Source organism: Erythrolamprus reginae, chromosome 1, assembly GCF_031021105.1.
Source record: "Erythrolamprus reginae isolate rEryReg1 chromosome 1, rEryReg1.hap1, whole genome shotgun sequence".
Lineage (NCBI taxonomy): Eukaryota > Metazoa > Chordata > Lepidosauria > Squamata > Dipsadidae > Erythrolamprus > Erythrolamprus reginae.
In genome coordinates this window covers 281768894-281781277 of record NC_091950.1, presented here as the reverse complement: position 1 = coordinate 281781277, position 12384 = coordinate 281768894, and the positions used below count along the sequence as shown (strand labels likewise).

The 12384-nt window shown below is 38.0% G+C and overlaps 1 protein-coding gene across 3 annotated transcripts in view; it reads left to right on the top strand.

Annotated features, from left to right (window-relative positions):
* The window catches only part of PHIP (pleckstrin homology domain interacting protein), a 111532-nt gene that overhangs the window by 18699 nt on the left and 80449 nt on the right, over nucleotides 1–12384 (top strand). For all 3 annotated transcript variants that reach the window (XM_070733093.1, XM_070733091.1, XM_070733092.1), the window contains exons 7-12: nucleotides 3674–3834; nucleotides 5074–5295; nucleotides 6761–6861; nucleotides 8962–9032; nucleotides 10448–10548; nucleotides 10641–10681. In XM_070733093.1, coding sequence (XP_070589194.1) covers nucleotides 3674–3834; nucleotides 5074–5295; nucleotides 6761–6861; nucleotides 8962–9032; nucleotides 10448–10548; nucleotides 10641–10681 — 697 coding nt within the window. The remainder of the gene's footprint in view (nucleotides 1–3673; nucleotides 3835–5073; nucleotides 5296–6760; nucleotides 6862–8961; nucleotides 9033–10447; nucleotides 10549–10640; nucleotides 10682–12384) is intronic.

Genomic DNA, 12384 nt, shown 5'->3' with positions numbered 1-12384 from the left:
GAAGAAATCACTATGGTTTAGCAATGACGTAAGGGCTATAGTCAATGAAAAAAAGGCTGTCTATAGGAGGTATAAAGAGTCTGGAAGTATAGCTCATAGGTGTATAAAATGAGACAGAAGGAGGCGAAACAGATAATATATGCTGCTAAAGCCTCAAAAGAGGAAGAAATTGCCAAATCTGTAAAGAGGGGGGATAAAACCTTCTTCAGATATATTAGTGATAGGAAGAAGAAAAACTGCAGCATCACGAAGCTTAGTACCAGGAATAATACATATATTGATGGGAATAAGGAAGTCGCTGACCATTTCAATAACTATTTCTGTTCAGTTTTCTCAAAAGACACCTTACAATATAATACTATAGATGGATATAGCATTGCTTCCAGCTGAACGGATTCAGCTCCAGTGATCTTAGAAGCCGATGTCTTAGAAGAACTTGAACGATTAAAGATAAATAAGGCAATGGGTCCAGATGGCATCCACCCCAGAGTTCTTAAAGAACTCAGATTTGTCATTGCTGCCCCCCTGACTGACTTGTTTAACCAATCCCTGTTAACAGGAGATGTTCCTGAGGATTGGAGAATGGCCAGTGTTATGCCTATCCACAAGAAGGGCAGTAGAGAAGAAGTTGGTAACTACAGGCCAGTTAACTTAACATCAGTTGTAGTTAAAATGATGGAGACTCTACTCAAAAAGAGGATAAATCAACACCTAAGAACAATAACTTATTGGACCCAAATCAGCATGGCTTTACTGAAGGCAAATCATGTCAGACTAATCACATTGATTTCTTTGACTATGTCACAAAGGTTTTGGATGAAGGTGGTGCCGTGGATATTGCCTATCTGGACTTCAGCAAAGCCTTTGATACGGTTCCACATAAAGAGCTGATAGATAAATTAGTGAAGATTGGACTTAATCCCTGTATAGTTCAATGGATTTGCAGCTGGATGAAGCGTAGACATCAGAGAGTTATTGTTAATGGCGAGTATTCTGAGCAGAGACAGGTTACAAGCGGTGTGTCACAAGGCTCTGTTCTGGGTCCTATTCTTTTTGATATGTTTGTGAGTGACATAGGGGAAGGTTTGGTAGGGAAGATTTGCCTATTTGCCGATGACTCTAAAGTGTGCAATAGGGTTGATATTCCTGGAGGCGTCTGAAATATGGTAAATGATTTAGCTTTACTAGATAAATGGTCAAAGTAATGGAAACTGCGATTTAATTTTTCCAAATGCAAAATAATGCACTTGGGGAAAAGGAATCCTCAATCTGAGTACAGTGGTACCTCGGTATTCGACCATAATCCGTTCCAAAAGTGTGGTCGAGAACCGATTTGGTCGAGTACCGAATTAATTTATCCCATAGGAAATAATGGAAATGGGTTTAATTGGTTTCCAGCCCCTATTTCCTTTATTTCCTATGGGATAAAGATATGAGGTCTAAGCACTCCAAGCTGTAGTTAGGGTGGGGGCAGTTTCGGGGGGGGGGGGGGGGCTCCTTTCCTCAGTGGTTTGTCTTCCCTTTAAGCAGTTACACCAACTTTCTCTTTCCCGAGAGTAGCAGCAGAGGCTTTCCTTAGAGCAGCAACAGCGCCGGGAACGTCAGAGGCTTCCCTTTCTCATCTCACGTTCCCAGCGCTGCTGCTGCTCTAAGGAAAGCCTCTGCTGCCGTCGCTACTCTCGGGAAAGAGAAAGTTGGTGTAACTGCTTAAAGGAAAGGAGCCCCCCCGAAACTGCCGGTATTGCAGGGCCCCCCCCCACTCCCTACAGCTTGGAGCACGACTGGGAGGCTGTTTAGTGGGCGGCCAGAATGGGCGTGTCGGATTCCGACTCCCATTCCTTCTCACCCCGTCCCCTCATTTTGGATAATAAACAAAATGTTCTGTGGCTGTTCGGTATCCGAATTTTTGTTCAGATACCGAAGCAAATTTTTGCCGAAAATTTTGTTCGGTATCCGAAATGTACGAGAAAGGAAGCGTTTGAGTACCGAGGTACCACTGTATTTTATTGGCAGTTCTGTGTTAGCAAAAACTTCAGAAGAGAAGGATTTAGGGGTAGTGATTTCTGACAGTCTCAAAATGGATGAGCAGTGTGGTCGGGCAGTAGGAAAAGCAAGTAGGGTGCTTGGCTGCATAGCTAGAGGTATAACAAGCAGGAAGAGGGAGATTGTGATCCCGCTATATAGAACGCTGGTGAGACCACGTTTGGAATACTGTGTTCAGTTCTGGAGACCTCACCTACAAAAAGATATTGACAAAATTGAACGGGTCCAAAGACTGGGCTACAAGAATGGTGGAAGGTCTTAAGCATAAAACCTATCAGGAAAGACTTAATGAACTCAATCTGTATAGTCTGGAGGACAGAAGGAAAAGGGGGGACATGATTGAAACATTTAAATATGTTAATGGGTTAAATAAGGTTTAGGAGGGAAATGTTTTTAATAGGAAAGTGAACACAAGAACAAGGGGACACAATCTGAAGTTAGTTGGAGGAAAGATCAAAAGCAACATGAGAAAATATTATTTTATTGAAAGAGTAGTAGATCCTTGGAACAAATTTCCAGCAGATGTGGTTGGTAAATCCACAGTAACTGAATTTAAACATGCCTGGGATAAACATATATCCATCCTAAGATAAAAAACAAAAAATAGTATAAGGGCAGACTAGATGGATCATGAGGTCTTTTTCTGCCGTCAGTCTTCTATGTCTCCTTTGTTGAAATATACTCAATGGTATTTTCACATTATTGCAGTCTGTTTAGAAGTTTATCATTGTTTCTAGTCCAAATTCTCCTTACACAAATGGCTGCTAATAACTGAGAATCTTTTACCCTAAGGGAAATATATTGGTCAGATCTGTGATTTTTCAGAGTGTTTGTTTGTTTTCATTGTTGAGACTTATGAAGTAATATGTACAGGTTGTCCTCAACATACAACAATTCGTTCAGTGACTATTCAAAGTTACAACAGCACTGAAAACAATGACAAGACCGTTTTTCCTATTATGACCTTTGAAGCATCCCCATTATCATCATTATGTGATCAAAGTTCAAATGCTTAGCAACTAACTCATACTTATGACTGTTGCTGGGTCCCAAGGTCCTGTGATCACCTTTTGCAACCTTCTGACAAGCAAAGTAAATGGGCAGGCAGAGTTTCACTTAATAACCAGGTTACCAACTTATTTTTTTATTTATTTATTTATTCATTCATTCATTCATTCATTCATTCATTTATTTATTTATTTATTAGATTTGTATGCCACCCCTCTCCGTAGACTCGGGGCGGATCACAGCAAACAATTAAAAATTAACAATTAACAATTGTGGCAAGAAACTTGTAAAATGAGACAAAACCCACTTAAACATCACATTTAACAAAAGAAATGTTGGGTTCAGTTGTGGTTGTAAGTTGAGGACTACCGGTATTTGTTACATTCTGACAAATTACTGTATAGCAGTTTTGTCTCATGACTGAGAGATTTTGGGGAGATGAAATGCCTTCCTAGAATGAAGTCATGATAGATTTTCTTTGTAATCTACTTAAATGCTTATTGTAATTGTTCATAACAAACATAATTTAGTTACATGAATTATGCCTATGAATAACAGCTTAAATCTTTAATGCTTAACAAATATCTCTTTTTGAACATATATCAATATTTTTTTTATATAGCTGAAACACTCTTTTCAAGAAAGCTTAATGGAAAATACAGACTGGAACATCTTATTCCAACTGCTGTGTATCAGCATATGAAAATGCATAAGCGAATCCTGGGACATTTGTCTTCAGTGTATTGTGTAACATTTGATCGGACTGGTAGACGGATATTCACAGTAAGTGCAGATTCATTAAAATATTTATTTCTGTAATATAAGTGGAGTAGAGTGATGAGTGCGAATTAAAAAATAAAATGAAAGAAAAATAGATGTGTTATTTGAAAAACCAACAGAAAGAGGAAGAATGTAATTAATGAGAATTAGTAGACTTGAAACATAAATATAAGGAAGATTAGGCTTAATTAAGAACGAAGGGCTGAAATAGACATTACAAATTTTTTATTGACAATTTGAACTTACAAACAATATGTTCTGAAAACTTAATATACCCCTTGGGTCTCCTTTACTTTTCTTAACCAATACAATTCCCTTTCCCAATATTTCTTTCTCATACCTGTCTGGGGAGAGACATAACAAGCTTGAACCATTTGCTTTGGATAGTTAGAGTAAATGAGGTTATAGTAGCAGCTGATGATGCTTCCAGCATTTTCTTCTGCAGTAAATGAGAGCAATGCTTGAGGTGATTTTATTTTAATTTTTATCAGATGTCATTAAGATAGGTAAGCAACGTTTTCAATAAAGAACAAGCATAACACTGTTATTGAACATTGTACGGCTTTCGAGTGAAAATTAGAATTAAAATGTACAGTCTTTCTGAAAAAACATTTGTGTTATTTGTGCTGAGCTATTTTCTACTTAAGAATTTATAAATAATAGTGATGGGAAATATTGACCTTAATATAATAAGAAAAAAATATTTCCTGTCCTTCTTGGACAGTGTTTCTGACAATTAATGCAGTATTTGGAATTAATTAAAGGAAGTGTTGCTCTTCCTTAGTTTTTAGCATATGTAATAGCTGTAATGAGGCAGGTCAGTGTTCTATAAATAACATTTTCTTTTATTTCCATGTAATTAGATTTAGGAAAATCATAATACTTCAAGATATTTAAAGTACTTATATTCAAATAGCAGACCTTTCTGTATGTTCTTTTGAACACTCCAAAGCAACAGAAAAGGAGTCTAGTATATTGGGGAGGTTAAAATTATACAGCTATATAGTATATATGTGGGGGATTTCAAATAATCTTCCTTATCTGAAGGATTCCGTGGATCCAAAAGAAGATCTAATAGTCTAGCTTTGATGAATATTGATGAATCCAGAGCATGATACCATGGTCTTTCAAGACTGAAAGATGCCAATGCAATGCCGCCCCGAGTCTTTGGAGAGGGGCGGCATACAAATCCAAATAATAAATAAATAAATAAATGCAAATTAATGATTAATCTTTTTATAGGGTTCTGACGACTGTCTTGTGAAAATCTGGGCAACAGATGATGGACGGTTGCTTGCTACTTTAAGAGGGCATGCAGCGGAAATATCAGACATGGCTGTTAATTACGAGAATACCATGATTGCTTCAGGGAGCTGTGACAAGATGATCAGAGTGTGGTGTCTTCGAACATGTGCTCCTTTGGCTGTTCTACAAGGACACAGTGCTTCTATAACATCTCTACAGGTAAAATAGATGCCTAAGATTTAAAATTTTGGAGGCAAAATAACCAATAAGGAAGTAAAACAATTTATGCTACCTGATTCATATTCTTTTTCATGTACAGTAGTGTAATTAAGTATGTATGCCAGTGTTTTTCAACTGGGGTTCTGCGGAACCCAAGGGTTCCGCAAGGGCCAACCAGGGGTTCCGCGATGTAATGAGAAAAAAAAATCGACCAGGATCGTATCACGCAGCAGCAGCAACCCTCGCTGCCCCCTCTGCCTCAGGTCTGGGCTTTCATCGCCTCCCCCAGTTCATTTTTCCACAATCCCTCCTCCTCCTCCTCCTCCTCCTCCTCCTCCTCCTCCTCCTCCTCTTCTTCTTCTTCCTCCTCTTCCTCCTCCTCCTTTGCCGGGATCTCCCTCAGCAGCCAATGGTTAATGGAAGCCCCCTGGCAGCCGAAGCGGAGGAGTGACTCCTTCTCTTCGCTCCTCCGTCTCGGCTGCCAGGGGACTTCCGTTAACCATCAGCTGCTGAGGGAGACCCCGGTGAAGGAGGAAAAGGAAAGGAGGCGGAGAAGGGACTGTGGAGAAACGAACTGGCTTTTCTCCAGTGTGCTTCTTGCTTCCTGGTACCTTTCACCGCCTACCGCCACTGCTAGTTCCGCAGCCGCCTCTCATCATCTTCCCTTCCAGCTAACATGGTGTCTACACCAAGTGGAAAAAAGGGGACACAGCAGGGGAAAGACGGACCCGACTTCCCCACTACCACCACCACCACTTGCTTTTGGCTTCACCTCCTCCCAGAATGCTTATCCGGGGATCGCATCAAAGTCATGGCCCCACCTACTCATTATGGAAACCAGCGACTGAACGTCCCCCACCCCCTGCACGCACGCATCAAAGGGTTCCTCTGAAGAAAAAAGGTTGAAAACACTGATGTATGCATTGTCTAGAATTGGGGTGGGTGGTCAGAGCCACAGCAGCACAATGTAAATTTTGGGGCTCCAAAATAAATGCTGAATCTCAATGTTGTTGGGGGTCCTTGTGATCCAGAGGTGTTCTGGAGGGACAATGAAGAACCAACAGGCTGGCGTGGGTGGGGAAACAGCAATTTCCACAAAATCCACAAAGCTCTGTACAGGGTGATGTGGAAGACATCCAGATGAGCTGTCAAAAGCTGGAGCGACCATGCTGAAGACGTGAGGAAGAATGTATGCAATGTCTAGACAAATTCGTAATTGACTATTTACTATTTGTGAAAATTTACTATTTACTATTGTGAATAAATCAAACTAGGAAAGAAGGCATGGGAGAGAGAACTCTTGCAAAGTGTTTTCTGACAGAGCATTGCACTTGGTTGCAACTATTTTTTTATAGAAGTGATGGTAATGACACTTTAGTATATTCCAAATCACCTTGTTTCCTTGCTTACTATAAATTTAAAAAATACATAACAGGTGGTTTTTGTTTTGTTTTTGTTTTTTCAGTTTTCTCCCCTGTGCAGTGGCTCAAAGCGATACTTGTCTTCAACTGGTGCAGATGGCACAATATGTTTTTGGTTGTGGGATGCTGGCACACTTAAAATCAAGTTAGTTTATATCTTCTATTCCTGTAAGATTACATGTAGTATTTTGAAAAACTGTTCAAAACTTGGAGGTTTTTTTGTCTGCGTTTGTCTATGGACCCAAAACATATTATCAAAAAAGAGTAAAATCGGCTTTTTTCTATAGAAAAATGGGAGAGATTTCTGAATTAACAAGGTTAGGATCTATAAATACAGTAGACCATGCATTGATATTAGTAGTTGATATTATATCAACACACAATGCAACTTAATTATTAGTAGGGCTGTGGAGCACTTCAGGTACAGCATCCAAACTATATTTTTGAAGGATGCGGAGTATGAATGTAGCACCAATCACCAGCAACTTAGATCAGTTGCCTTTGCACACCCACATGATCAAATAGATCTGTTGCAGATTAAATGCTAAGCATTTTATAGCCTATTCTTTCTCCTGAAAACCTTTTGATGCTCAGCCAACCATTCATTATTGCTAAGTGGCAACACCTAGCTAACCTTGTTTGCTCTTGAAAAGGAAATCAGAATGGAATCTGATTAATACTTGTACATATGATTGTCAAAAAAACACTGTTGACTAAAAGGAAAGTCTCATATTCTAGAAAAAACTTCCATTATGTTGCTAAGAAATCTATGTGGGTGTGTGCATGAAATAATTATTTTTTCTTAATTCAAAGGAGACTCTTAAGTTGAGAGTGATTAGTTTTATAGTTTAAACTCTTCCGTTTCTTGAAAATTGTGCAGTTGTACAGTTCAAAAGGAATGTCAACTGCATGACTATAGTGTTTAATTTACACTTATAGTTTAGAAATATCTTGATGGCAAAACAATACACTTATAGTATGCATTCCTGCTCAGGATATATACTAATTATGAAATAGAGTTAAGTCGAACATGATTTAAATTAATTGATTTAAATATACTAAAGGAAAACTAAGTATACTTAGTTTTCCTATAATAGAGTACTGAAAAGTTGGGGCTGGATATATGTCAACAGGTATTCAGAGATATACAATAGGTAGACATATCAGAGAATATAAAAAGACTGCAATTCACTAATGCATACCCTTTTGTGGGTGTGCAATGTATATAATTCAATAGTTTTATTATATCCTGCAGAGGACCATGGGGTTTTAATTTGATTCAATGAAAATAAATCAAAATATTAATGCCAGTTGGGAATATTGAACAGAAGTTTTCTCTACTCATAAAATGTCTTTAAATCCAAGCTATTTTGAGTATAAAATATGCTAGCGTTTGCTGTCTATCTGTCTACCATGTTTCTCCAAAAATAAGACCTGATCTTATTTTCTTTTGGGCCCTTATTTTCTTTTGGGCTTATTTTTAGGGAAAACATGATTTCACGGTGATCAGCCTGGCTGGGCTCTCCACCCCCTGGTGTGCACACAAGAACCAGCTAGCACGCAGGGACTGACGGTCCCTTGGTTGGTGCACTTTGAGGCTTAACAGAACAGAGGGCATGGAGTGGAAGGCAGGCAAACCCAATGCATTTTGCAGGCTGCAGACAAGCCAAGAGACACAGGGTGAGCCTGTGTCTCCGTCTGCCTGCCACTCTGGCTCACTATCACTTGGCTTTACTGCAGCCCACACAGCACCTCTGAATCGCCTCCCTCCCCCCGCGCCTCTATGTCTGTCTGCTACTTGGACAGATACTTAACTCACCTGTGTTGAGTAGGCTGCAGCTGCTGCCCAAAACCATTGCCCCACGCCTGCTCACCACCTTCTATGTTGGTCACCCGGGCTTATTTTTTGGGGTAAGGCTTAATATCCTATATTCAGGTATGAAAATTGGGCTACAACTTATTTTGGGGCTAGTTCCTATTTTTGGGAAAACATATCTATTTCTCTGTCTGTCTGTCTGTCTGTCTGTCTGTCTGTCTATCTATCTATCACATTTTTATTTACAATAAATGCCTATTATGAATGATAGACTAATCTAAAACAGAAAATTTGAAAGATATTCTCATTTACTTTCTCTGAAAAATATTTGCACATATTTAGTTTAATCTTTTAATAATTACTGTTTAATTCAGTTATCATTTTAAATAACTTTAGTATATTTAATTATATATTTTTAAATCTTTGCAGTCCAAGGGCAACAAAGTTTACAGAACGGCCAAGGCCTGGAGTCCAAATGATCTGCTCTTCATTTAGTGCTGGTAAATTTTATTTATTTATTTATTTATTGGATTTGTATGCTAATTGTATGATAATTTGTATGATAATTGCACAATTATCCTCTCCAAAATTAATTGTATTAGTGGAATATAATTATTTATAATATATAATAATTCAAAAATGCCTACTTGATCTTATGATCTTATTCCCGTTAACCTCCAGATGTAACTGATACATCGGTGCTTTACCTGCATGTTTGATATATTTCTATCCTGCTTTTCTTTGGACAGCTGAAGGTGACATACATATACTCACAGTCACTCATGCCCTCATCACCTCGAGGCTTGACTACTGTAATGCTCTCTACATGGGGCTACCTTTGAAAAGTGTTCGGAAACTTCAGATCGTGCAGAATGCAGCTGTGAGAGCAATCGTGGGCTTTCCCAAAAATGCCCATGTAACACCAACACTCCGCAGTCTGCATTGGTTGCCGATCAGTTTCCGGTCACAATTCAAAATGTTGGTCATCACCTATAAAGCCCTTCATGGCACCGGACCAGGGTATCTACGAGACCGCCTTCTGTCGCACGAATCCCAGCGACCGGTTAGGTCCCACAGAGTGGGCCTTCTCCGGGTCCCGTCAACAAAACAATGTCGTTTGGTGGGGCCCAGGGGAAAAGCCTTCTTTGTGGCAGCCCCGGCCCTCTGGAACCAACTCCCCCCGGAGATTAGAATTGCCCCCACCCTCTTTGCCTTTCGTAAGCTCCTTAAAACCCACCTCTGCCGCCAGGCATGGGGGAACTGAGATATTCTTTCCCCCTAGGCCTTTACAATTCATACATGGTATGTTTGTATGTACGGATGTTTGGTTTTACAATGGGTTTTTTAGTTGTTTTAGTATTGGATTTACATGCTGTTTTTTATTACTGTTGTTAGTTGCCCCGAGTCTACGGATAGGGGCGGCATACAAACCCAATAAACAAACAAACAAACAAACACACAAACACATACATACATACATACATACTTCTTCTACAGTTTTTTCACAATAATCCTATTTGGTAGGTTGTTTGACCAAGAGAAAGGCCCACTCATTCAGTTTTCACTTAATCTTCTGCTGATTCTCAAATAGCTGGTGTCTATGAAAGTTTAGAAATAATTATGTAATAGTATCTGAGTCCATTTTGCTATCTTGAATTCTAATACTTAGCTGAAAACCTGTTGTGTAATAAAAATAATTTTAATCATGTTTGGTTTCTTCATAGGAAAAGCACCCTGGAATAAATTTGGGGAAACAGATGTATGATTGTAGTAGAGAGTCAGTGTGACATACTGTATATTTGCAGTTGAATGGAACTAATATTAAAAGAATACATGGTATAAGATTATAGTACCATAGTAAATCTCATTAACAAATTGATATAGTGATATTTCTTTTATGTTTGCTTTTCTTTAGGTGGAATGTTTCTGGCCACCGGAAGTACAGATCATATCATTAGGGTTTATTTCTTTGGATCAGGTCAGCCAGAGAAGATATCAGAGTTGGAGTTTCATACTGTAAATACCTTCTCTAAATTGTTTAGCTCTTTGTTTGAAGTAAATTAATAACCAATAGTTATGTTGTTAATTTTTTTTTCTTATTCCCACAGGACAAAGTGGACAGCATTCAGTTTTCTAATACCAGTAATCGGTAAGCATTACTTACAAATTCTCATGTTTTCTTGCACTACAGTTATGAAAACTGTACTGTTACATAGTTGTTAATATTCAACATGCTAGTTTAACAAGGTGACGCAGTGGGTAGAGTGCTGTACTGCAGGTCACTAAAGCTGACTGCTAGATCTGCAGGTCAGCGGTTCAGATCTCATCACCAGCTCAAGGTTGACTCAACCTTCCTTTTATTGCTGTAAGCCTCCCCAAGTCTACGGAGAGGGGCGACATACAAATCTAATAAATAATAATAATAATAATAATAATAATAATAATAATCATCATCATCATCATCCTTCCGAGGTGGGTAAAATGAGAACCTGGATTGTGGGGGTAATATGCTGGCTCTGTTAAAAAGTGCTATTAATAACATGTTGTAAGCTGCCCTGAGTCTAAGGAGAATGGTGGCCTTTAAAAAATAAAATAAAATCGAATCAATCAATCAATCAATCAATCATCAAGTTTAATTTATCTAATTAGACATACCTTGAACAATATTTTTTGATTTTGCATACTGCAACACGTTTTATGCTGTATAGAACTTATTTCTCATTAAACGTATGTGATATTGTGCTTTACTTAATAATTGATAGATTCAGTTTCTGATTTTGGCTGAATTACTGAAATAGCCTAAGGTTTGTTTATGAGAAAGATACTTATAGATACACATTTCACAGCAAACTTTGTTTCTGAAAGTCTTGTAAGAAAGCCTTCATTAATCCCATTGATACTTTCTTTATATTCTTACATGGATAGGTAGGATTGTGCCAAACATAAAAAGGTGCTTTGATTTGAAAAAGCTTCAATAAAAACACACTGTTAAAACAGAAACATGTTTTGAAGTCATACATCAAATTGGGTAGCTACAAAATGATGTGAAGATTTGAGGTTTTCAATATACCAGGAGCTGCAGTAGGCACATAATACATTGTAATATCATATCTTTGGATGGCAAGGAGATTTGAATTATTTGATGAGTTTTATCACCTTGTTAAACCCTGCTTTGGTCTTCATTCAGTTTTTCATCTTATAACTTATTTTTGGCGGTCTGTTACAAATCCTAATTTTGCTATCTCTTGTGCTATTGGAATATTACACAATTGGGAATTTAATTTAGCCCACACTCTGAATATGGGTTGAAGCCTGTTAGACCTAGTCCATGCTATTGGAAGAAGCCTCACTTAAGTTTTTGGCATGATTAGGCAAAGTTGATTTCTTATGACTGTTTGTTTTTTAAAATATTTTTTTAAGATTAGCAATAGAAACATAGAAACATAGATTCAATAAACATAGAAACAATAACAAGGTTATCAATGCTATTTTCTCTGTTCCACATTCTTTCTCTTTGGATTACTTATATGTGTGAGATATTTCATGATACCATTCTGCTAGAATATTACCATTGAATCATGATTGCTTATATTAAATATAATAGTGATAAAGGGATTTTCTCCCAAGAGGATACTTGCCAAGCCAACTACCCCAAGTTAGTAATATAGGTAGTCATTGACTTACGACCATAATTGAACCAAAAATTTCTATTGATAAGTGAGACATTTGTTAAGTGAGATTTGTTCCATTTTGCGATCTTTCTTACCACAATTGTTAAGTGAATCACTGCGGAGGTTAAGTTAGTAACATAGCTTTCCCATTGACTTTCCTTCTCAGAAGATTGCAAAAAGT